Raw genomic sequence first — 27,343 nt, 5'->3', positions numbered from 1 at the left:
TTCAATTTAAAGCACTAACATAAAAAAAAAAACTATTAAAAACTATAATCTTGTCAGTGTTAAACCTGCATTATTTATGGTATAAAGTTAGAAAACAACTTTTTGTGAGGGAAGGATAAGTTTGAAACACAAATGGTCAGTACAAATGTAAAAAGGAACAGTATTTTTGTTTAAGGGATCAACCTATTTCCATATGTTAGTGGTCTAACAGAAGAACTTAAGAGGGTTAACTCTACATTTCACTTTATAAAGCTGTACAAAACAATAATATGTAACAAATAAGAATGAAGGTCAGTAGTGTATTTGTAAAATCACCTGTAAAAATGTAACTGATATTTAAAAGGTATTGGAGGGTACAGGCTTCAGTCTACATCTTTATAGATATCATGTGCTCACTCACTCACAGTTAGTAATTTACCAGAGCAGGACAAAGATAATTGAAGAAGTGTGAATACTTCTTTATGGAGAAACAGTTTGTCAGTGCATGAATTAAATATGATTAGTTTTCTGGTTGTAATGCTCTACATGTTTCCATCTCTTTCATCCACATAGAAGCAGTCTCCTCTTTCATTCAGCTTTGAGTACACTCTGCAAGGTTCAAGGCCTTGAGGAATTATGTATAGCAATCATTTTGTAGTAAAAAAAATGACCTAGACCTTGAGTGGCTAGTGCTTACAAGTCTGAAACCTGCTAGAGCAAAGGGGTCTATAGGAACAGCACTTGTGAGGCTGAGGCAGCAGATTTTAATGCTGCTTATGTGAATGGAGAAATACCTGGAGAATACTTGAACAGCCTAGTGTAGTTCATTATTTTTGATGTGTACATTGAGGCATTTCAGAGATGTGATTTAAAGTAGAACCCAGTTACAATCAAAGACAACACAAACACAGTGCAGGGGAAATGCTCGATGTGCATCCTTTGTTATTGTTCCTGAGATACAAAATAGATGCTGACAGAAGAGAGACTGAGCTGCTGTTTAAACTGGGTTGCTTGTTAGTACCCGAGTTGTTGGTAGTTGTACCACAAGGGTATTTTGTGTGAATCAGACTGTTTTGATCTGAGATGTTTTGAAATCGAAAGGGTTTTGGTTGGTATATTGTCCCCGAAGGTAGTGGTGGACAATTTGTGTACAAAAAATAATATCTTGAAGTTTTGTTTTTTTTTGGTTATCCCAATGATGATGATCAGAGGATGTTTTACCAATCATATGGGAGTGTGCTAAAATATGCAAATGTCCTGGTTGAGGTTCATTAATAAATTAAACCTAAAAAAAATATAAATACATGAAATATAAAATTAATAAGCTAGCCAGTATTAGCCAACAGTTTTTCAGTCTCTCATCTTTTTTGTTGAATACAAAATCAAAATGTGTTGTTTAAATCCATTTTATATTTTTTCTTGAGTTTTCACATTGTAGAACACCTCCTGCATGATGCCACTGCAAAATATTAATACAGAGGATGTTCAAGATTCTACTTTTGCACCTCTCCCTTCCCATGCTGTTTATTTTTTAATACATCTCCCACCTCTAATCAAAGGGAAATTTGTCCTCTGCATTTGACACATCATTCTGTGTTGCAAGGGTAACCCAACAGAACGCTGGGGAGCACCGGGAAACCAGATCCTGTATTTATGCTACGTTAATGGTCAGTAGTACTTAGCTGGAGGATTTGGCAATTAAAAGATTTGATGCCATTCTTATATAAGACCAAACCCAAAGCGTATCTATTTATTTTGTTCACACGGATAAACAAACGCAGCTACTATATCTTTATTGTCATGGCCTAATAGATGAGGAACTCTAAAGTGCCTGTTGGATTAGTTTAGTCTTTTGATGGAGTGACTGTTGTTGAGGGTCCACTCAGCGGCGCGTTCTTAGCTTCGTTAATAATGACACTAACGAGCGTCAGTTGAAATGAGCTTTTAATGGCTTCAGCTCTACCTGCAGCTTTACTGAGAGGGATGGGCTTGGTGGGGGGCCAAGGCTCAGACTGATGGGACAAACGTGAGATGTCAGGGATGTATATTTATAGGGTGCACTTGAACTTGAAAACTGATCTTGTGATTTTACATTGTGTACTACATTTTATTTAATATTACTGTGACTATATAATCATGATAATTTGCTTAGTTGCTTGTATCTTAATAGGTATAGATGGTATTATATTATACATTTACATTTACATTGCCCAAATTCCAAATATTTTTATACATTTTAGAAATTTTAAATTTTTAATATGTTAATATTTGTTTACTTAATTGGCCTGAATTATTTTAATTGTCTCAAAATGTCAAGGCAATGTTACTTACACTTCTGGCAAATCTGTTTTCTAATTTCTTGCTAAATCATCAGAAATGTAATGAAGCCAATGAATTGCTTTACACCACATAAACAAGAACGTCTTAGGCAAACTCAGGCAAAACTACATAAATCTAAATACATATTCTTACTTAAAGTTACCCTAACCATGGTTATATATTCATTTTCAGATTCCTTTTCTCTGTTTTCTTTATCATTCTGTTGTGTTCTGAAAATCTATCTCATGAATTTTCCCTCTGGAACAAACTTATAATTCTGATAAATCTAATTTTTGTTTGCCAGACAAATTGAGCCAATTCGTTTTTCCTGTTCTGCTGATTTCCTTTGCTGTTGCATCTGTGACACAGTGGTGACTGTAGTTGAATGTGCTTAATAACTACAAGCACAAAACAGATTTAGTAAGCAACCCTTCAGCACATTTTATTAACTATTCAGTCATAATGCGATGAAACAGCATGGCAAATCTGTTAACATATGCAGATATATTTCAATTATTCCATGACACTAATTACTCTTCTCTGTAGATATGGTGGCATAGCTGACATATTAAATAACAGACATAATGATGATTAATTAGGAAAAAGAATTGAAAAACTTTATGTTTGGGTGATTGATGTGTTGACTTCCTGGCTGACAGAGCAGTGTTCCTGGTTGAGACTGTAAACAGACACTTGATTGATACGACTCCATTGTGGGGTGAGGCTGAATTTCTTCTTCAGGGGTCCATGGTGTCATTATTCATGGCACTGTGGGTGCAGCTGTCTCCACAGGTGCAACACCAAATGATTAAAGGCCTCTGGGACTCTTTGCACTAGTTTTGATCTCATTTCCAGAGAACATGTATGTATGCATTTTGATCTATTAGTCATGAGCAAGTGTTTTTCAGTTCCTTTCAAGGTGATGATTAACTGATTTCAATATGTCGTCTTTAAAGACTTTTCTGGTGTGGCATCCACCACCTGTTTGGCCCTGGCATTAAACTTATTTATCATTTAAAAATGTTATATTGCTCACAAAGGACTACACAAATCTGAGCTTCCAGCAATAAAAGCAATAAAATCTCTATGCAAATAAGCAGGTGGTAGACAGCAGAAATGTTATAAAGTGTATCTTCACATATGTTTATTTTTTATTGTTTTTTGGATTTTATATTTGATTTGTTGAGTACTGTAATATTGTTTTAACTAAACCTTAAAAAAAAAAAAAATCCTTATCAAGTGTCCCTTTCTCTCAGATTGCCGTGATGTTTTACTACCCATGATGCTGCGGGAGCTGCGTGTGGCGTTGGCCAGCATGGCCGATGGACCCCATGATGATCGAAGGAACAGCCTGGAGCTTCTCAACAACATCCTGGAAGTCCTCAGCAGGGGCAATGTGGTAAGTCATGTGACCACCGACTGTGGCCTGTGAACTGTGTTCTGTGTCACTGTGTCACCTCTGTGGAGGAGCTTATCTAACAATATTGCTGGGGGAACTCAAATAACAATGTGGACACAAACATCAGGTGCTCTTTGTAATCTTAAAAGAGCAAAATCTGAAAATATTTCAAAAAAATTCAAAGCCAACATTAACTCTGCCCTACCTCTTACCACCAAGTAGGAATCAAACAGGCCACATACCTTTATTTTTTATGATCTCAAACCCATACATACACAGAAATGCACTGGGAGGGGGTGGCAGCGGCTCTTTAGGCTTGCCTACTAAAGCAATTCTTTCTCTGACCAGAGCCTATTGTTGTGCCCTTGGGCAAGACAGTTTGCCCACCTTGCTTATGTTTGATATGTTTTTACATAATTGATTGGTGGTAGCCAGAAAAATGATGACGCAGATTACCCCAGGGCACCTGAGGTCTGTCAAGCTTATAAAGCACCATACAAATGTAATGCATTAAATTGCACTGTGAAACTTTTCTGCAGAGGGACCTGTTTGTCTATGGAGAGATGTTAATACTTTGGTTTAAATTATTCACAGTATAGTAATGCGTTCATTCAACTACAGAAAGAAATCATTGCAATACACATGTTGTTGGTGATAAGTAACAATAATGCCTTACAAATAGATGGTATAAATATAATATAACAATGCAATGAGACAGGTTGGAATAAACATGAAAAAAAAAAAAACACATTTAATTGGACATTTGTCAGTACCCAGCTGGGATGATTATTCATACACAGAATATGACCAGTCCACAGAGTCTTTGAATTGCCTGCTCAAGGTCTGCCTAATATTTATGCAAGAAGAGGCAGTAAAGGCAACAGGGAATCTGAAATCTGCATAAGTATATTGAATTTTCTCTAAGCGCGTAAAGTGGGGTCAATTAAGGGCTTACATATGGGAGTCTTTTTGCAGCTTTGACCTTATAAGCATTGACACCACTGATTTATTACTGTATTGACACAGTGTCCAGAATGTTAATAAGAGTTTTACATAGATTCACTCTCTGGACTGTACAGTGCGCAACAATTTATTCTATATTTTTTTGTTGTGTAACTCGAGAGTTTGATGAATGACAAGTCAGTTGTGTAAGCCTCCTTGATAATTTACCAACTTTGTTCTGCAGCAATTATATGTTTGTCCACCCCCTTTCATTTTAGCTTTTGGGTTGTGATAAAGTTGTCAAAGTGCACATTTTTCTAAACTTGACAGAGAGATGCACACAGGGAAGTCAAGACAAATGGTGCTGAGAGCCTGTATCGAATGCATAAATAAGTCTTCTTCTCTGGCGCACACTCAGGACTGTGCTTAGTGATAAAGGATAACACAAACTCAAAGTCAGTCATGCCTGGCTTCACCTTTTCTCCCCGTGTCTCTTCCTGTGCGAGGTTTTGTTTTGTCATAACATTGATAAAACATCCACCTCAGGAAATAAATGAAGCGGTTCCTGAGTTGGTGCTAGGATGAAGACGAGGAGTGAATGTGGCCTTTCCTGTCCATTCAAAAGGTTATTTAGTGTAACACATAATACAAGGTTATATCTTCATAACCAATCCTATCCTTGCTTTTTTGTCAGTGTTGAGAAGTATATTCAATTAAGTAATGTATGGATTTACAAGCACATATTACTTGAAATGAACTCAGCTATAAAACTATAGTGGAGGTAATGCTGAAAATGAGTGCTTACAAGCCTTTATAAAGTTTAACATAACATTCCTCAATGCCATTTTGGCTTAAAATCCGGTTATAATTCACTTTCATTTTTACCACAGTGCTTCTTCCTCCAAACACATTTTCTGTGACCATGTCTTGCCTGCCACTCTCCATGCTTATGCTAATGTTGTCATTTCCATATTCAGATGTTCAGAGTTAACAGTTTACACAACCCAAACATGCATGTAATTTGGAGGATATTATTTTAATTATGCACAGGTATATACACAGCTGTACTCTGTGGTATTAAAGCAGAAGTGTGGCTTGAGCAGATGCTTCATTGCACACTAATGACCCAAGGTAATACTGAGTATCTGCTTTGACCAGCTTATATGTACTGTAAGCCAGTGATGACGGCAAACAGGGTAATGGAGCTATAAGCAGAGAGGAAAATTGGTTTCATTTGGAACCATGTATTCAAAATGTATGTCAAAAATATATGAGTAGATGTTGCAAATTCCCCTGCCATGTGGAGGACCTCAGTATATTGCCAGTGCATGATCAAGCATATGCAGGTAATTTCCCTATATCTTATCTAATGTGTTTTTTAGTTAAATTATTCTAACAGCTAGGATTTTATTATTCAAATATCTAAATAATGCTGTTGAAAGGAGTGGAAATTAAAACATTAAAATGTAATAAGGACATCTATCCGATACCAAACCATGCAACTGCAAATGTACTGTAAAGTCTCCTCTTTTCAAAAGAACAAACTGTTCTTTTTAGACGGGTTTTCAAATGTGTAAACGGTTGTAACTTGACTGTTCTGTAAAGTGTGTTTTTGAAAAATGTCTGTTCGTTTTTGTGCTTTAGGGAGAAACATTTCAACACGTCCAGGACATCGTGGTCTCTCTGCTCACCATTATCAACAGGACAGTCATCACAATGGGGCGAGAACATGCTCTCATAGTAAGTCAAAGAGTCCTCTGCAGATAGCTGTTAATAGGTTTACTCACTTATTTGAGAAATAACTGAGTAAACTGAAGTTAAACTGAAAGTATGCATAAATACACACAAGCACCTGACAATTTATAGCTATTTTATGTTGTAAGTCCTGCATGTAATGATTTCTCCCCTTCTCAGAAACATGTGACATCAGTTAGATGTAGCGCAAGACAGAATTAAAGCACAGTGATAAAAGACAGAAATATTCCTCACACATAAAAGGTTACAAAGCTCGATCCATTTTTATTGGACACACTAATAGAAGATCAGAACTTCAACTGCAGGATTAGCCACTACATGTGTTTTTGAGCCACAAGTGGACTCTTGTGGGATGGCTGGTGATCATGATCAACATGAGGGGGAGGCTTGAGTACCAGGATGACCACATAGACCCAGGCATATGTGTGACGAGCAGAGAAATAGAGATGTATCATATCAGTGGTATTGAGATTCACAGTTGTTCAGGTTGCACTTCCATAAAAATGACCCAAAAATATACTCTCTATTTATGTAAGACTCATTAGAAGAGTTCTACAAATGCTGGATATGTTTGCTTTCTGTGAGAATGAGTGACCTGAATACAGGCTAATAATAGTACAGTAGAGACTGTATGTTTCAAGTATATTCATGTACAACAGAGTCTGGGTGTAACATAGAGTTTATTTTCTATTTATATTTGCAATAATAAGGAGAATATTTCTGTCAGTCACTATTAACAAATACTGGCACATGGCCCATCTAGGATGAGATGAAAATGTCTCTTACTGCAGCTTAGCACAGCCCTCTGAAACTAGAACATTCAATCAAACATTATTACACCCAATAGTCCCATTACAAAAGCATGTTTTGTATTGTACTTAAACAGCTGTTGAAAATACATTCAATTTCAGGCATTTATGCCATTCATTACAGCAGTTGTTTGGTAAACATCTTGAATTTTTAAGTCATTTATTTTACCCAAATCACCCACAGATTGAGTGGAAAGACTCATTCCCAGCATTGCGCGTGGATCTGTCTTGACATAAATCCAGAGACATGTCTGTCCGTCTGTCTAGACAACCACTCAGCACCACGACAAACATTTTGCCTGTGAGCCTTCGGAAATGCCATCGCTTCATCAAAGATGTCAGCACTTGTTACCTCAAACCTGAGCTCTGACTTCCATTTCACTGTTGATTACAAATTACTGTAGCAGGGGCCAATGCTCTGTCAGCGTCCATCATTCCTGGTTTGGGAGGCCAGCACACTCAGTAACCCAGCGAAATGTTCTGTCACCAATGCAAAATGTATAATCCTCAGTGGATGTTTAGAGCCACCAGAAACATTTTTTGCGCAGTTTCTTGACTTTCGCCTTGGTACTTGCACGACTGGAGGAGGAGGCTGGCATTGTTTTGGTCTGAGATACAGGCACATCATATTCCCCCTCCAGGGCTTCCATAACTCCCCGCAAACGTCCTTCTTGCTGCCGGAAATCATGCTCCACACTGCAAAAACAAGCAAATGTTTAAAAAAACAAAACATAGAAATAGATATGTTTTCTAATATTCTGAACCAATAAAATTATATTTTACTGTATCAAAGACAGAGGATTAAAAACAGGGGGTGTATATTATAGTGGCATTAGCAAAAAAGAAGCTGTGATATAAAGCGCTGACAACCCTTTAAACTTATGCTAATATAATTTTCAAAGTGAGATTGTTTCTATCTTACACAAATGCACCCTCAGCATGCTCACACTGCACACACATGCTTGGATAATATAGGCTTTTACTTTGCACTCATTTCACGTCCAGATCCTTTGCTTCTTCATGCACCAGTAGATCACAGGCAGCTGGGATGGAAGATGAGGGAGGAGAAGGAAAAGGTAGAGGACAGAATTGGGGAAAAAAAAAATGGAGGAGCTAAGAAGGACGTAGAGGATAGAGAGGACTTCTTTGCACTTTTGATGTTTTCAAAGCTGCCCCTCCTAGGCTCTTACCGTACTCTAGTTCTCCTATTTCTCCCATCATCTATGATCTTACTCTTACTATGGCTGCAAGACATACTGTAGTAGACTTTGAGGTGCGATTTTCATTTTTGTGTGTGTGTGTGTTATATTTTATTATCTTTATGTAATTCTCTAGTTTGAGAAAGAGAGAGAGAATTTGTTTTGGGTGGAGCTGCAGAAGGCTGGCATCTGGGGCTAATGAGCCATGTGACCATTCAAGAAGAGAGGAACAGATCCACCCACCTCCTGACTTACTTCATTGAGCAAATGAAATGTACTTATATGTTAAATTGTTTATTAATTATTAATTATTTAATTACACATTATCATCTACATTGTGTTATATATTAAAAGTGCATTGTGTAACTTTTCTGGTGGAGGGTCCGTCACCTGCTTTTTTCTATGGACATGTCATTGCATTGCCTGAAATGTTCCACAGTATGACATTAAGCAGCTCTACATAAAGATAGAGAGGTTTAATACCATACTGTGAAACATTTCAGCCAAAGAAATAACATTTTCATGGAGAAAAGCATTTGACGGACCATTCACCAGAAAAGTGCAATGAATGTATTGTTGCTCTGTGTTTTAGATTGGACTATAGTCTTCCCATCTTGATGTGGACTACTATCAGTACCGATCATTCATTTGCTTGTCTATTTTTACTTGTTGAATGGTGGACATTTTTTTATTTCTAGTCTGTTACATTGTTTGATTTTCAGACTGTTTATCTGTTTGAGCAGATCAACAATTTCTATAAAACCTTCTGAGCTGCTGCTTTTGTGATATGGGGCTGACCACATCTCACCACTGCAGGACTTGTCCACCCCTCAAGAGCTGTATTTTTGACCCAGGCTTCTTAGGCTTATCTGACAACAGATGTATTGCAAAAGTGATATGTCTGGAAATGTTAGTCTGGGGCAAGGACTTCAGTTTCAATTTTCAATTAATTTCTATTCATTCTTGTTAGAGCCCAAAACCACAACAATACACGCCTCACATGGCTTCAAAATTGTTAATTTAACCAACAGAAAAACATTGGTCAATAAAAAACAAGCAGATGAACCAACAGGAAACAAGCAAACCTCCTTAAACCTCCTCAGCAAGGAAAAACTCTAAGAAAAGCTGTGGGAAAATAAGAAGGGCTTTTATTGACAAAGTTTAAGCTATATTATAATGCTGTTACCTCCTCAAAAGCTTACCTGAAGTTGTGTTTTGTTTCATTTACATATGTTTTAGTAATCCTTTATTATTAGTCTGTCTACATCTCCAAATCCCAGAATGCTCTGTTTCATCTTGTGATTTCATATAGCGGTAGTTTTTATTTAACAGCTACTGTTTACCATTTATAATGTAAGTGTATGGAGGTTAAAAACACAATGGAGCACTTCCCATGTTTGAGAGAAGGCCTAAATATGCAGTGTTAAACATGTGTGAATGAAACAAAACACAACTCCAGATATTTTTTGATGAGGAAACAACATTAGATCAATCTGAAAATAGCGTAATATGGGACCTTTAAATGTTCACCAATGGCAATGACGTCAGCTGAGTCACAGGTTGTGCATTTGTGTTAGGATAGGTGAGGTGGTATGATAAGTAAAGATGTTCTAACAGAGACCTTATATATATAGTTAGAGATGTGAATGGGGGCACAAGAAGGAGCTACTGGAGTGAAATAGATTGCTAGTAAAGACAAGAAGCCCTAACTCCTCCCAAAAGAGAATTTGGCCAAAAAGTAAAAAGTAAAAAGTAAAGCTGTGAGTTTGGAGAGAGAATAGAGAAGGAAAGATGTCTGTTATGAATAAATAATACAGCTAGTACCTTGACTGCCTTGTGCAAAGAAAATATTGTTCAGACACTTGTAATAAATATAGATTTCTTTCATTTGGGTTAAGTAGTGCACCTGCTTCTCTCTCACTCACTTTGTTGCACTTGGAGTTTTTGCTGTTGTTTTACCCCTCACTGTTATAGCCATATGCCACTCTTTTGTTTCTTCTTTATAACAGACTGTGGCAAGTCTGTTAGGATTAGTAATTTTATGCAAGCATTTTTGAATTCTTCCATTCTTTTCTTCTTGGTCTGTACTGCATATCCAAGAACCTGTCTATTGTCAAACGCATTAATTATCTCTAGCACAAAGTATATGTTTTTTTCCATCTGATATTTGTAGCATGTCTGCGATCACTGTGACAACCCTTGCCTTTCAGAGTGTCTCCTTTCTCTTGTTTTTCAATGTTCAGATTAATTAGGGATGACGGCGGCAACAACAACCGCGAGCTGCCAGCCCTTATCAAACTGTACCTTGTACTTTTCCGCATCCTTCATATTTTCTGGCTGTTACCCTTAAAACCAGGTTTGTGTGGCTTTATATAATACTAATGCATTAAATATGTGGTTAAAGAACAGTGGTGAGGGCAATTCTGTTTGTAAACAATTCACAAAGCGGGAAAATATCTTGTGTTGAACATTCATGTCCGTGCATAAATATTTCTCACGCTTATTTGCATTTTTATGAGTTCTAATGTTGTGTTCACACTGAATGCATGCAGTACATCAACACACAACAGTGAGGGAAAAAGAGTAGATACGTTCTCATTGGAACTGGCAAGTGTGAATGGGAGTATTATTTGTCATGCTTGTCAAAAACAGTTTTCTTTTTAAATGAAAATTTTTCTGTTGATATAATCTTGAGAGGTCCTTGTCTCTTACGAAGCAGAGAAAAGATCGTATTTAGTGCACATTGCAGACATTTAGAACCCCGCTGTGTTAATTGGGATATAGAGAATTTAACGCTGTGAGATTGGATGCATATTTGACAAGCAAGAGAAGTGAAGGAGAAATTTACATGATATGAGACAAAGCAGAATTCATAGGTTTTGCCACTCATTTCCACTCATTCTTTGTAACCAAGTTGGGATCTCTACAGGCACATTATTTTCTTCTGTCTGTTTTTATTAAAAGAACAGCGAATTGTTAATGTGAGAACAGGGCATATGGGGAGATTATTGTCAAAAGAAAAGATGATTCTCATAATAAAAATGTTAAAACACTAACACGCTTAGAGGATTAAACCAAAGTATACAATCAGATTGTGAGGATGCTGCTCAGCTGAGGATCTGTGAATGCAATTACTTATTTAGGTCACACTCACACTGGGGACGGCTGAAAAGGGAAACAGATCATTTAGGGGGCTGCTGGAGTCGTGTGTGCAACAACATTGTGTTATGGGTAAATGGGTTTCTTGGAAAGTGTTCAATATTGATGAAAGGATGACTAATTCTGAAATTCTATAGGCTCTTGAACTATTGTACTGTGTTAACCTGATTAAAGGAAGTATAACTAGTACAACTACAATTACAAAGAATTTGATTTCCAATTAAGTCTGCTGTGACCTAGACATCAGTTGGCTCATCGCAAAATAATTGAATTTTGTTTTCTCTAGACATCCCTTTGACACTGGAAGCCATTTTCTTCTTTATTTACTCAGGCTTGGGTCCATCATAAAGAGTTTGCATGTCAACCCTGTCCCATGCTGACAATAACATGCCAAAATAAATGAATGTCCTATAAACATGCTTTCTGACAGTCTGAAAATGTGGAGTATGAAACAATATTTACCTGTAGATGATACATGCTGTCTTTTGGCAGGTGGGACAGTTGTTTATATCTTGACCAGTTCTGTATGAGGTTCGACTGTAGAAAAAACACGTATGAGTCAGGCATCTATCATTATTTTTCTTGAAGAATTTGCCAGTTTTTATTAGTCAAAGGCGCATTGTGTAACTTTTCTGGGAGAGGGTTTGTCAGATGCTTTTCTCCATGGAGATGTTATTACTTTGTCTGAAATGTTTCACAGTATGATATTAAACCTTTCTATGATCATGGAGACCAAACCAGACCAAATTACAGGTCAGGACCACCAACCAAAACATTATGTAGTGCACCTTTAAGATCCAACGTGCACAGTCTTGTCTAGTCATTGACTGATCTTGAAATGGTGTGAAATGTTCTCATCAATGTTGTAAATTTCCCAAGGACATACTATAAATGTACCACATGGCGAAAATTTAATTTGCTCTGGCCAAATAACATAAAATCTCTCTGACTGATGTTCATAAATGCTGTGTGCAATGACATTATAAACCATAGCAACATTATCAGTGTCAGTGGTGATTAAAGACAGCTCAGAAGTGCAGCAAACTAGTGGGATCCAAATGACGTCTGACGAGCTCTTTCTGAATGCCATGTAATTAAACGCATCAGTTTGCCAAGATATTTTGACTGCCCATCTTGTGCACGGTGTGCTTGACTGAAAGGCTGATTTATGATGATAAAGAAGACATTTTAATCATGCAAAGGTGTAACTGTCTTATATCGAACCTGAGCACAACAAAAGTTTAGTATGGCCAGTTTTTTTTATGTATTAATAAACCATCATACTTACTGAGGCCGCCAATAGGGATCATGCCATTGATTATCTATAACCATCTATGTTTGTCCTATTTGCAATTTTTTGTGAAATGAGGACACACATCCTCATTAAAAGCATGTACACAACATGGTAAAACATGTATTAGTAATCTTCTACACTCATTAGCACCAGAAGGCCCTTATTTTGCAGCACTGCATTAATTACCCTCTTTAAAGCTAATCTGAAAGGGCTTAGCAAAGAGTCAGGCACACGTGTTGACCCTGAACAAAATGAAGGTGGTGTAGGAGAAAGCATGCCACTATAAAAGAAAAGACCATAGCTGGCTGTGTGGACAAGAGGGTTGGTTTAAAGGAGCACAGCACTGGAACCAGGAGAGAGCAGAGAATTGTGGCAACTGTCTTGTAAGAATTGTAAAAAGCTAACTATTGACAGCAGAGGTCAGAGGTGAACTAAGAATGAATACACATGAGAAGCAGAAAAGGAATGCACCCTGCTCTGTCTGGGGCTCAGAGAATGGGGTGGGTGTGAGAGGGGAATCACAATTTGTTGGAGACATTGATATCACTGAGGCAGGAAAAGCAAAGGAGATAAGAGAATGTATTAATTAGCAGAAAAAGAAAGAAGTGATTCCAGAGGTGATGAGAGGGGGAATAGCTGGTGGCAGTGAAAGGAGAGAAAGGTGTTGATTGAGAACAGAAAAAAGCCACATTTGGAGTGACGAACACGAGAAAAATCAGACATCAGAGCAGGGACGAAGGCATTAGAATTAACGAAACAAGCTTTAACTAAGGACGATGTTTTACTACCTCTCCAGAGGGACTTTTTATAGTGGTAGAGTCAGCGTCTTGAAATAATCAGATAAAAGGAAAAAGGAGAGAAGTCTTGACTACAGGCGGGCAGGTGTTGTACATCCCTAGAGGATTAGATCACACTCAGAAGTACAGGCCGCAGTGATTCTCCAAAGCTCTGACTTTTAAATCTATTACACTGACTTGAAAGCCTGTCGGTACATATTTCTATAACAACTCGAATATAACCCACTTCTCTATATCCTCCATTTTCTGTGGCTCTGCTCACTCTGTCTCATGTAATATCTAATTTATTAAGTTGAGTGTAACTTAATCTCAAAGATGTAAACATAGAAGTAAGGCAAAAAGTAACTTTACTGTTCACTGGCATAGTTTACACAAATGAATGGTTTCTAACTTTGTTTCAACATAAGTATATTAAACAGAGTAATTTTATCAAAGGTTAAATCCAGCTACACTGGTCTTTGAATTTAGTATTTTCAGCCATATATAATTATTTTTTCACTCCTAATTTTTCCATGCTTTTATTTTACCATAATTATATTTAACTATTATGACTCATTATTTTATGCTGCATCATATCGCAAGTAAATTTTAGTTAGTCAGTTACAGTTATTACATTTTTGAATTCAGATATTTTTGTAAAACAATAAAGATTTGTTAAAATATATATTTCAGACACATTCCAGTCTCTTACCCTTCACTGAGTGCTTTGCTTTTCTCCAGGTCTTGAATGACATTGAGAAGCACCTTGATCTTCTCCTGGTTGGACAGTAGGTTCTCCTCCACTGTCTGAAGCTGTCCTTCCAGCCCTCGTGGTACATGTCCCACATGTGCCCCAAACAGCCCACCTGGGGCCCCATTACATTGTGCTTTCAAATGGGTTGTACAAGGCAGGACATGATCCTCAAATGATTTACTTTTCTGTTTTGTATAATCCTTTTGTTTGTTATCAGTGCCATCTTGATTTTTGGTTTGCAGTACCGGTGTCGAGGGTTTGGAGCTGACTTTAGGGGGGAGAGGTGGAGTGCTACTGGATGTCGTGAGATTGGAACAGACTGGAGGTTTTGCATTATTAAGGACTGGTGCATGTGCTTGTGTTTGATCTATTTTCAAGAAGTCCTCTTTGTCTGTTTCTTTTACCTCCTCTGCAGATGTAGCTTGTTCTATGCTGTTGTTATGTGTTTCTATTGTTTGTGTGGCAGAGTTCTTGTACTGGGTGAAGTCTGCAGACATGGGACGTGGCTGCTGGGAGAACTGATTGGTTTTGTTCAGTGAATGTTTTGAATGTGACCTCTGTGTTTTTGGTATAGTGTGGGACAGCTGTGGTATTTGGCTGGGCTTCACAAATGTGTGGGACTTTGCCACATGTGTGGTTTTGGCATTGGTTTGGGTGTCCACAGTGGATGAGTCTTTTTGGGCCTGGTGGGCAGGCATGGACTGTTTCCGAGCCGGATTAGGTAAAGTCTGGCTGGCGGTGATTTGAGCAGTAGGCCTTCTGCGACATGCCCCAGTACACTGTGTAATCTGTGAACGTCTCCTCCCACATGTCCCACACAGACGGGATGGGGACGAAGCCATGACACGACAGGGGCGAGGAGGCGTGGCATGGACAGTGGTACAGACACTAGTTGTTTTAGCCACAGAGCGATGGCCCTCTCCACGCAGGGACTGGACTCTTCTCCTCTCTCTGATTGGCTCTTTACTGTCTGCGCCCTCACTGCACACCCCACCCACAGCGTCCGAGGTAACCACGCTGCCGTTTGCATAGCGAGCAGTCTTTTTACCTCGTGCATCCTTGGGATTACTCTGTATAGTTTTGATCTGGCAGTAAATGCCACTGCCTGAGCCCTGTGACCCCATGTCGTCTTGTGTCAAGCTGTTGATCTCATTCTGAGATGTCTCCTTGGACACTGGCAGACGGTCGTTGTCACTAGGGATGGCAGCTGTCTCCACGTTTGTTGTTTTCTTGGTTGTTATGGGCAGTGACTGTTGTGAGGTGGAGGACTGTCTGGTGTTTTGTTTGATTGAGCGGAGAAGTCTTAGTCCTGGAGAAGTCTGGACCCCAACACTGCATAGTGGACCCCATCGTCCCCCAGCCAGAGGAACTCCCAGAGCAGGCACTGGGTTTGTAGGGTCCGTGACCCTCCTACCCATAATGCCCCAAGGGGCCCCCTAGCCCCCTGAGGAGCTGAAGAAGTAGACGACATGTGATGCCATCAGCCAGGGTGAGCCGGAGTGTATTCTGAGAGATCACACACACCAAGATCTTATGCAGCTGTTTTTGAAACCACGAGACAGTTCAGTATCCCACAATCCAATAGTCCTCATTAATGACTTCCTCCTGGCTGGATAAGACACTGATGACTCTTACTGATTTGTACTTGAGGATCTCTTCGTTTTTCAATAATAGACCACACATGATGAAGAGGGGGTGAAGACTTTAAGTTTGACCTAAAAAAAAAAAAAAGAAAAAGAAAGGGACAATGAGTAAGTGAATTGTGAGGAAGAAAGTGAAAGCATAAAATGGTCAGATTGGCAACTTGACATAGACTTTAGACACTTAAAGCTCCATATTAAGACTTCAGCCTTGACTGAATGTGCACATTGACTGGATCAATAGAACTCTATCAACCTCTTATTAGATCAGCAGGTGGGTGGGAGTTAGAGAGGCAATACTCTAAATCCTGTCCAGTCTTTTTCTAAAACGAGCTACAAAGCATGAGAATAATGTTGAGTGTCTGAGTAGACCCTGTGGGCTGTGTTAGTACTAAATGTTTACCTCCTTTCCCTGCTCAATATCCTGTTTATTTCATTTACAACCATTGCATGTTCTTATTTTTTTGCATATGTAATAGTAATGTATTGTTGTAATTGTAATATCTAATATTTTTCAAATTTTTTTCGAAACAGTTTATTCATCAAATAAATTGTGAATTGTAACAAATGTCAACCCTCTGACCAAGATTAGATGAGGAGATGGGTCCCTGAGCATTGCACTGTGGCTGCACACTGCTTCTGTCAGATTGTCTCAGTTGCACTGAATAATCATCACACGCACAGGACAAATTTCCCTACAGGGAGAGTAATGAATGCCTTAACCTTAACATAATTAACCAAAAAATATTTCTATAATCAATTAAGCCCTGTATTTAAGGGCCAATGATGTATTACTGCTTTTAAGGTTGTGTATTGTAATTTGCATGATGCATAGATATGTTCCTCATGTAGCTTAACTGTTTCTTTTACACATACTTGAATTATGTGGCTTTATATTTTATTTTAGTGTCTTTCATTTTTTAAATGATTTCTCCCTACAAAGTGATTTGGTTGATTGTGCGCCGAGTATTGAAAAGCACCAGGTGGCATAAATTGTCATTGTTTCTTGTGACTGATCTATGGATAGAGAAAGAGAATGAGCTTGTAGGTCCCAGCTGGTGTGTGTGCACATTTTCTCTGAAGAAGGTCAAAGGGGGGAAACATGGCAATATTACATGAAATACAGCCTTGATTTTATGGCTGCTTCAAGACGGTTTTGAGAGGCCTTAAGACGTCTTCACACGGTGGATTGGTACTCTGGATTTTCTGTCAACATGGAGAGCTCCGTCCGAAGAGACAGGTGTTAATGCAGACTGACTGTCAAGGGCCTGCTGAGGCGCTAAAGGGTTCATGAGTATTCTGGAATAGTGTCAGGATTACTGTGATTCATACCAATGCCCACTTTGACCAGAGCCATGCCACTTTTCAAGGTGAAATATATTAGAACTTAAAGCAATTGTCAGAACTTTAATTGCTTGTCTTTTTACTGTTTTTACAAGTATTAATACAGTGTTTCTATGTGTCTTATAAGTGATGACCCAGAAGAAGATATTAGTGACCAAACTTGGGCCGTGACTGGACTGACGTTTTAAGGACAAGGATTAGTGGGCATAATACTCTGACGTTGACTTTTTAAGAGATTTTGAGGAGAGCTTAAACTAATATTTTTTTACTTTATCTTCATCGCATTCTTGGGCTTTTGCAAATTTAATTTATTTTCAAATTAAATATAATATCTGATTTATATTTTAATCGAAATTCACTCCTCTATAATCCTTCACTAGTAGCACCATATGTGATACTTGAGGTATTTTTTGTCCAAGACTTTTTTCAGCTTCTCTTTTTGGGCCATTGTCTGGCTTTAGTATAGCCTATAGGGTAGAGCATATAGTTTGGAAATGGGCCAAAGACAAGGGAGGGAAACTCACAACACATTGGCAAGATCCACATTATGCTCTGCTGCACAACCACTGAGTCACACGGCAGTACATCAGATATGAATCACTGGTCCTAACTTGCCTTGACTAAGGTTTGGATTATTCCCTTTCAGAGAATCAAGTTTATTTGATTTGACTCGTACCTGATGTGCTAATGACTCAACCAGTCTGGGAACAGTCTTTAATGACTTTGATTTCGACTCTGAGGATGGGAGCATGAGTTGGCCCAGAAAAGTGGTGACTTCACACTTCTCAGAACTCACGCACTCATCCTCCCACTTGTATTTTCTGGAGCTTAATTCTGTTTGTGAATCAGCTCCAACTGGTAAATAAAGTGCGCACAGGAGCAGGTTGTTTGCTGAAAGAAACTGCCGATAGTGTTGATATTTTCTTGGGAACAGCTTTTGTGAAGAAGGGCGCAGATGTTCATGCATATGTTATAGTGAGTGTTTGGGCCTATTTGCTGTGCCTTGGGATTTTAGACTAAGTCAATTGGAGGTAATATTACTGCAGCTCATTTTCGTCCATCTAGCAGGCTCTCAAGCACCTGCCAAATCACCCCCTCTATGTCTTAACACCTTCTTCAACGTGCCCCATAGTCCCACCCAAACTTCCCAGACAAACATAAATAGTCACCTTGTTATTTACACGTATGCCTTCCCCCTGCTTTGTCATCAAACATGGCTGCCGACCTGTCACTCTTTCATCTTCTCCAGTGTTTGTTCTCACACCTCCCCCATCTCTCTCTGCTGTGTGCTTCTTTGATTTAGCTTTCTCTCGCTTTCCCCCTTGGTCCCTATATTTAATCGTAGACAGACGCCCTCGTCACATGACACCTCTGCTTGTGCAAAAGGAGGCGAGGAGGAGAAAGAGGTGGAACTGCTTTTGGGAATAATAAAGAAGCTCATAACAGAGGTATAGGAAGAAGGCACACAAGTCATAAGGGTATTCATAAGAGGAAGACAGCGATAAAAGTTGTGTCACGGCATGATGTAAACACGCTCCTTTTCCATGTCTGGCTTTTTTAGATAGAGACAGAAGACATCAGCCCACTGCATTCCTGTAATCATCTGTCTAGATATCCAATTTTTGAGATTAAGCATATGCCTAATTAAGGGGGTGTCCTGTGACTTATTTATTCTCTTTAAATTATTTAGGAAGGCTTCTGCAAAGACCTTTAGAACAATCGCTATTATACTAAGCCATGAAAAGTATAGTTTTGTATCCTTTTACATCTTGTGCCATTAAATAGCTCTTTATTTGTCCCATATATTTTGTTTTAACAGGCTTAGTTGGCTGGAGGTCTTTATAAACTTGTTGCTCATTATATAACCTCTTTATTTATCCTTCTCAAATGCTATGCAAAAAACAATTCCCTTTTTTAAACATGTTTTATAAAGTTACTTCAATAGTTTTTGTTGAAATAAAACTAATAGATTAAAGGTTCACTGTGTATCATCATATTGCTTTTCCTTGAATGTTCCATAGTATGACATTCAACTTTTAAACATTTTTAATTACAGGTGTTTTTATTGCTCATATTCAACAAAAAACTTGAATTCATACTGTAAACATCTCCACAGATTTGACCTGTAACTTGGCCTGGTGGCGGTACTTAACTGCTACCATGGGAATAGATTTGCTAAATGTCATACTCTGGGACATACCAGGCAAAGCAATAACATCTCCATGGAGACAAGCTGGTGGCCCCACCACAGAATTTATACAGTGCACCTTTAAGGATAGGAAAAAAATAAATAAAATTGACACATTGTATATCAGCTGCCTATATCAGGTCTTATCAGGTGCACATTTTCGTTAAATCTGTTGACACTTGCTATATATTTAATTTACCAGTCGAGGAGTCAGGACTTTCACAGGATTATCTACACAGGCCGACAGTGAGTCCAATTTTGTGGCTGTGTAAAGGAGCGGGCACCACCTCTGGGCTCGTGGTAACAGAGCACCCAATGCTCCAGTGAGTCGCATCGCTGTCGTTTCAAGGTGACGCTCATTTTTCAGTCCGATTGAGTGTCTGTGTGTGTGCGAGTGTAGCAGGGTTCGCTTTTTCTGCATCGTAATCTCTCGACTTCACCTGACTATCACCTGCCTCCTTACCGCCAGGGTAAAATAAACTGGCACTTTATGAGCCCTCTGTGACAGCCATTTTCGGCATTGTGGGCAATATAGTCATTTATCCTACTTGGCTGTCTCTGAGGTCTGTTTCAATATTGGTAGCATTTGTATACAGTTGTAATCCTCAGGCTTCAGATTCCTAATTTACTATGTTAATAAGAAAACATTCAATACAGAGTTCAATGAAAAAAATATTGTAATTATGTTTCCATATAGGCTTCTAGGACAAGATGTGGGGTTTTAGCATTAATTAAAACAACACAACAAAATAAAACATGCTTTAATATGCGTTCTGATCTTGGGTGTATGGTGCTCTACAGCTCTTGATTATGTCATCATAGAATTTTCAGTGAAACAATAGAAATTTGAAGATGATAAATACTAAACTTAAACAATATTTTGGCATTTAAAGGCTCTTTCTTTCTTTCTTTTTTTTTTTTTAAAATAATGTTTAGGCTAATGTATCTCTATGAACTTTTGGGATGTGTTGCCGCAAACACCATGTTTTTAACCTTGGATTGCAGTTAGATCCTGAGCTCTATTGACTTATTTGGAGTTTTTAAAGATTTGAAACTAACTGATATGGATTCCCATCTAGAGGGCCGTTTTGGATATTTTCCCCAAATTTAGTAATTTCAATTTGCTATGAAGTCATCCACAGCCCTGTTTTACCACAAGCCTATGAGAAGGCAGTTTAGAGATGCTTTGTGCAGTTCTCTCTTCACACTAAAGTGTTCAAATGAAGCATGTGTATTCTTTAGGCAGCAGGTTGGCCTATACAACAAATTGGCCTGTGCTGAAGATTTAAGGCCAATAGCCCATATGCTAAAAAGGGAGCCCAATATATCAGCCAGCCCATATACTGGCATATCAAGTCAGTTAGGACACTGGACACTATAAAGGCTTAGAGACTGATTTTATTCCATCGTGGATAACTGGGGATGTGACAGGAGTGAAGCCCTTCATTTTATTAGAGAGACTTCACTGATCTGTTAAAATATGGAGTGATGTGTCTATTACAGCTTTGACTTTACTGCTGCACCTGAATGAACTGAATAAATTCTGAGAACACATTTGCCTGCAAAATCTTCCAATAGGCTCTTCTGTGTCTTTTTATGTGTATAGATCTAAGTGTTGTTATTGCCACATCACTTTAATTCAACAAACAGCTGAAATATTTCGAGTCTCCTAACAGTCAATACATGTAGTGATTTTTTCATTAGAATTAGCTAGGGCCTGTATACTGCAATGCAGATAGAGATAAAGTAGACTTTGCCATTGATATTAGATGCATGAATAATTCTTCAGTTCTGAATAAGAACAACGTCTGTCTGATATGCTTTAATTAGTTAATGCTACTGTCTTTTCGGTTACTGCACTTAAATTAACATTTTTTCCAAAAGAACACAAAAAGCCTCAAAAGTTAATATTGGTAAGATGGAGCCAAGCATCTTTTTCAACATAATTCAAATTCTCACTGAGGCATTGTTTGAGGCGACTGTGCCTGTTCCTGATAGTAAAAAAACCTCTCTCATTACAGGCTTCCCAAAAGAGCAGTAGTTAAGGCTATCACTAAGGCTGCTATTTCACTAGTGGGCTGCATATTTTTATGGGAACATAGCACATGGTGGTACAGCTTAAAGGCAGTGAGTGAGCAATGTATTCAAATTAATTTTACCTTTCTGTATGCACCTGTTTTTCTGTTAAGGCTTTAATAAAAAATTATAACTTCTAGCTCTCTTCTATGAATACCTAGAGGGACGTTGTACAGAAATATAGTTGGTTTTTTTGACATTGCAAAGCTGTTCTGTGCTTGTCCGAATTACATTGTTTGCTACTGGGTAATTGCTGTACTGTACCCGTGACTGCAGTCCAATATCAAATATCCAGTAGCTACAAAAAAGAAAGATTAAAGCAATTGTTAATTTTCAGTTTTTACTCATTCAAATACCTGCTCGGTTCTTTTGATGTCTTTCAAAACAAGTCAATATTTTAAAATTATTTGAGTATTACAGTCGAGAAAGAGCAGTCGCATACAGAAGAAGGGTATTGATAAACCTATCTACCTGCTTCATTTGTTTGCTTTGTGTCTGAGAGCACTCTTCAATAGTCAAGTTGGACATAACGGTGATTTTGGAATTGTGTAAGCGGTTGGACAAACTTAGTAGTAGGTATTATTGTACTATAGAAAACCAAAAAAAACCAAAACCAGGACTGGGACTTAACTAGGACTAAACCTGGACTGAATCAGGACTAAACCAGAACTTAACCAGGATTGAACCAGGAATAAATCAGGTCTAAACTGGGATTTAACCAGGATTAAACCAGGATTAAACCAAGACTAAACCGGGATTAAGCTGGGACTGAACCAGGACTAAAAGGGGACTAAACCAGAACTAAACCGGGACTAAACCAGGTCTAAACTTGGCCTGACTTTTATGTCAACTTGATATGCTGTCAGGTTCGTTCTTTATTTAAGCTTTCGGATGCTTATCTTTATATTGCAACCCAGTCAGTGACACCTCCACTTTGACATGTCAGGACACATTGATTGATTATATGACCTTCTCCTGTGTATTTACAGAAGCTGCTTTCTGTTTTTCAACTTGAAGGTGATGTCCAAACTAACTAATCTTGCACTGCTATAATTTTGTAAAATCTTCTTATTACCATCCACGATTACAAGATGCAAACTAAAATAAATTTCAATTAAACAAATCAAAATACTATCTTGAGCACCATGTGTCAGTGGATCCTATTCTAGTGGTAGATGAGTCAGAAAGAATAATCAAACCAGTAACCTTTGGGTTGGTGGGCGACCGCTTCTATCACCTAGTCACTGCCTCCACAAAATTCATCAGCTTAGGTTAGGGTAGTTTATTTACAAAAAGCTCAAAGTGCACCATGAGACATTAAATACAACCACCCATAACTTTAAAGTAATTCGTCATTAAAATAGACCCCTTGTGTGGTGTCATTTTGAATCTTAACTGTGGGGTTTCTTACTGTCACCTCCTCTCTTTATCCTCCCCTTTTACCTGTCCTGATCTCCTGTATTTCTCAACACCTCTCTTCTTTTATCCCATCTACTGCCATATTACTCATCCTGTCCGTGCACTCAGCCCAATCTCTCCATCATTAACCCCCAATCTATCTGTCCTCCTCGCACCCCACTCTCTGGCGGTACCCACCATGTACTGCTCCTCTCCTCGTGCACATCCATCTTGGCGTCCTCCTGACTTATAGTCCTTTTGTCTTTCACCTCATCTCGTCAGTGGCGTGTCTCGTGCTCACAGCTTGTCTGGAGAGTTTTGGAGTGACAGTGGCGCGCAAACACCCACCAATTTATATTGAAGCGCCTCTGTGTCCATGTCACCCACTTATGGCTTTCTATCATCTGACATTTAAGGGTGCATTTAACGTCATTGCCTCTGAATAATTAGGCTTCTCAGGTCTCTAATTTGCATAGCTTGGTATGCTCTCTACACTTAATGGTATATCAATGAACTTAGATGCATTTTTTAACCTTTAATTTTACAGTAAATCTCTGCCTAATGGCATTGTGATCTGTTTTGACTGACTGATGGCTGTCTATATAGCCTGATGTAGTGTCAGACACACGCACACACACACACACACACACACACAGGCAATCACACAATCACACACAGACACACACACACAATATTTACAATGGAAATTGTACAAAAATGCTCTCCCTTGATCCATCTAAGAATTTCATTGAAAATTTTAAATCCATTTTGGTTCTTAAATTTTTTCTTTTATCTATTCTGTTTTTTCCAAATACAATAGCAAACTGCACCTGCTGTGACAGAATATTTTATTTTTTGAACCAGGTGTGCGAGTGGTCAATGGAGGCTGAAAAGTTGCATACAAAGCTATAAAAGCTGAAATTTTCATTTTAGTGTTGTGTGTGCAACGGTCTGTAAACAAATTCCAGTCGAACATTTGCATCTCCCTTCAGGCATGAACTCTCAGATATCAGTTTTCAGGGGACATTTCAAACTCTATAGCTTGAGCCTATACATAATTACAATTTTCTGCATGAATTCTTCTGAAATCTGTAATATAATTAAAAACTCTGAGAAATGACTCTGGAAAATGTATTTTTGACAATATCTTAATTACGAGGATAACTAATGCTGTAGCAGAATTTACCCCTGAATGCATGGCACCTGGCTTTGTCTTACTGTTATCAAATAGATATACTCATAGTTTCATATATAGATTCATCTGAGAAATGGTGCTCTTTGTAAATTTAAATGCATTTCTTAAAGACCTAAAAACAGTCTTCTACCAGATACAGTACACTATCTTAACACACCATATTATTATCTTGAGCCAAAATCCACCTTTAACACTTTCATTCTATTATTTGCAGTATCCAGTGCAAACAGATTTATGTCCCCATGACGACACATATCCCCCCCACACACACATGCGCAGGGGCAGCATTAGTGTATAAGAGAAGGGTTATTGCAATATAATCCCATATTAAAGCTACACTCGCCGTTCGGACGATTGCTTTGCAGGCTTCAAATACAAATCTGGCTTTTGCACACAAACGCACCACACACACCTAGGCACACACGCACACACGCACACACACACACACACGGGGAAAGCCTGTTAAAACTTCATAAATGTCACCATAACACAAATGCTGGCTTACTTTCTGAATGCATTCTTCTGATTCAAATCCCCATGTGACAGATGGACTGGATTACTCACCATTAATGTGGCCACACAAACATAAGAGTATAGATCACTTGCAGCATCTGACCACTTCTGCTCTATCCCTGTGTCTCTATTTCATTTAGAACTTAAGTGAACAGAAGATAGAAATGTAGCTTTTACCGATAAGAGGGGACCAAGTATTGAACACTTTGTCCTGTGTGGTCTGAGGTTAAACCCGAAGGATTTATACAATTAAAGCTCTCCACTCTCCAGTTTGCCAATACTCAATTACTCTTAAGCTTTTAAACATTGAATAAGCTTGCCTTATTCAATGTTAGGAAAACATTTCTTATGACTGCAATAGAAATGAGAAATTTACAAAGACCTCTCCCACACTTTCAGAGATGCACTTTGTATGCGTCTAGTTGCTTAACAAGTGTCCTTCATCCATTAGCATTCCTCCTTACCTTGATTCCTATCTCCTCGGCATGCTGGTCACTTCCTCTGTTGCCTAGGTGTCATAGCGTGCTGTCAGCCACATAATCCTCAGTCACCAGTGAACTCCGCCGGTGTCTCTTGTTCGCGTTCTGTTGCTGCTGGTTTCTGTATCCTCACTGAGCGTACTGATCCTCCGTCCTCCCCCCCTCACTCTCCTTTCTAACTCCTGTTCTCTCTCTCACTCTCTCTCTCCATATCGCTCACCCATCTCCATCCCTTTTTGTATCTAGCTGCTGCAGTCTTCTCTATGTATCACCAGGTTATTATTGAAATAGCTTGGACACATGTGGTCTCTATGTTATATGGTTGCACAAAGGAAGTTCTCAGTCAGGGGTAATTTTTTCTGACAGTCCTAAGGCTGGATAAATAAATTGGAAGGGCATCTGGCCATAATCAACAACAATATAGTGATTATTACACAACAGGAAGGTGATGATTTGGTGTGATGGTATTCACACTCCAAATGTATGCCACCACTGATTGTTAATAATATATTTTATGTTGGAACCAAATTATGACTTTGAGTTTACAGTGAAATAAGACAAAAAAGTTGCACAGTGGCAGTGTTAATTCATTTGCATATTTAATTGTATTTTTACAATTGTTAATGGAGGTGTTATTGCTTTGTTTAGAATGTTTCACAGTATCTTAATAAACCTTTCTATCTTCATGGAGACAAAACCAGACCAAGTTACAGGTCAGATTTGTGCAGAGGCAACTCTGCTCACATCCAGATTGTCTGTTTTTGTAGTTATTTTTAGAGTCATGTAATTGAATAAATGCAAGATAGAGCTGTTTCATGTTATACTGTGGAACATTCCAGACAGAGCATTGGCATATCCATAGAAACAAGCAGGTGTTGATCCCTCAACTAAAAATTTACATAGCGCACCTTTAAGCTGCTATGACTGGTTTGCTGCGTGTCAGCACTGACCCTGGCATGGTGGTAGACCCAGCTAAACTTTGGCACCACAAAAGTCTCTGCTCCTGGGAGCCAAGCCAGGACACACACACACACGCCCTCGCGCACTCACGCACACAAACGCACACTCGAGCTGCTATCAGTCACTTTATTTATATCTTTCCCTTTGTGGCCACTATTGCCTCTCTCTCTCTGGGTCTGGAGCCTCTATACATTCACCCCATGGACTGAATTGACACTGCATCATTTGCCCTGTTTAAATCCTCTTTCACATTTTGGTCTTTAAAGACAACAATATATAGGGTAATATTCGTGCTAGTACCAGGCCTGGATACATTTTTAAAATCATTATTTTCTCAAGAAGAGAAAAGCAGAAAGGAAAGAAGATTCAGTGTTTTCTTCTTTCATAACTGGCCCTGGCTCAACATTTCTTTTCTCAAGTTAATAGTTAGCTTTGTCATGGGATAAACAAACAATTACAAATAAAAGTATGACTAAACGCAGTGTGACGTCTGGTTCTAATTACGTTTCATTTGGACTCCTTTGTTTTCACGCACTGCTGGAGTCGCACAATAAATTAATTTCTTCATCACCCATGATGACTTCAATATTTTTCCCATGTACAACGCATCATTGCCTTTTATGGTTGTGCTTCTACAGGAAGTAGTAGCCCCATTTTGTCAAGGAATATTTGAAAGTATATTATGTAACTTTTGATGGCAGATCAGCTATCTCCTTGTCCTCGAGATGTTAATGTGGAATCTACCTTGCATTTATTCATTTACAGAAGTTTTTCCAGCTCCAAAATACCCTTATGCTGTGTACACAGCACGGCATTAAACATATCTATTTTGCATTTTTTTTTTATTACATGTTATTTGGTTGTAGGTCAGAAAATACCTTGAAAAACATGCACTCTGTACTTGGCCTAATGGCATCACCTACTTCTCTTTCAAATAGATATGTTTAATGCTTTATTGTGGGCCCTTTCAGTAAAAAGCATCATCATGGAGATAAGCAGATGGGATCTCCAAAAAGTCACTTGATGAATCTTTAATAGCAAATATTATTAATATAGTCAAAATCAGTGTAGCAGAAAAAGATATGCAATATTAAAATGGGGTCTTGTATCTGAGTGCTTATGCAAGTGGCTTGAGTTATGCCTGTCAGTGCGCAGTTGGTGTGTA

At 38.4% G+C, this 27,343-nt stretch overlaps 2 protein-coding genes across 2 annotated transcripts in view; one reads left to right on the top strand and one right to left on the bottom strand.

The window, feature by feature from the left end:
* Positions 1 to 27,343, top strand: part of LOC110162300 (dedicator of cytokinesis protein 2) — an 85,821-nt gene that overhangs the window by 29,779 nt on the left and 28,699 nt on the right. The window contains 2 exon segments of the mRNA XM_020927171.2: positions 3,555 to 3,697; positions 6,284 to 6,379. Coding sequence (XP_020782830.1) covers positions 3,555 to 3,697; positions 6,284 to 6,379 — 239 coding nt within the window.
* On the bottom strand, positions 7,414 to 25,397 carry LOC129410658 (protein INSYN2B). Its single transcript, XM_055159326.1, has 4 exons — positions 25,204 to 25,397; positions 14,344 to 16,100; positions 12,024 to 12,098; positions 7,414 to 7,899 (listed from the first exon to the last, which is right to left on the bottom strand). Exons 2-4 carry the CDS (start codon positions 15,801 to 15,803, stop codon positions 7,722 to 7,724), a joined length of 1,713 nt encoding a protein of 570 aa, XP_055015301.1. The 5' UTR covers positions 15,804 to 16,100; positions 25,204 to 25,397; the 3' UTR covers positions 7,414 to 7,721.

The sequence above is a fragment of the Boleophthalmus pectinirostris genome, unplaced genomic scaffold (assembly GCF_026225935.1).
Source record: "Boleophthalmus pectinirostris isolate CB_2022bp ecotype Guang Dong unplaced genomic scaffold, ASM2622593v1 HiC_scaffold_23, whole genome shotgun sequence".
NCBI lineage: Eukaryota > Metazoa > Chordata > Actinopteri > Gobiiformes > Gobiidae > Boleophthalmus > Boleophthalmus pectinirostris.
Note: the sequence above shows the minus strand (reverse complement) of the source record. Positions and strands in the feature narration are given on the sequence as shown.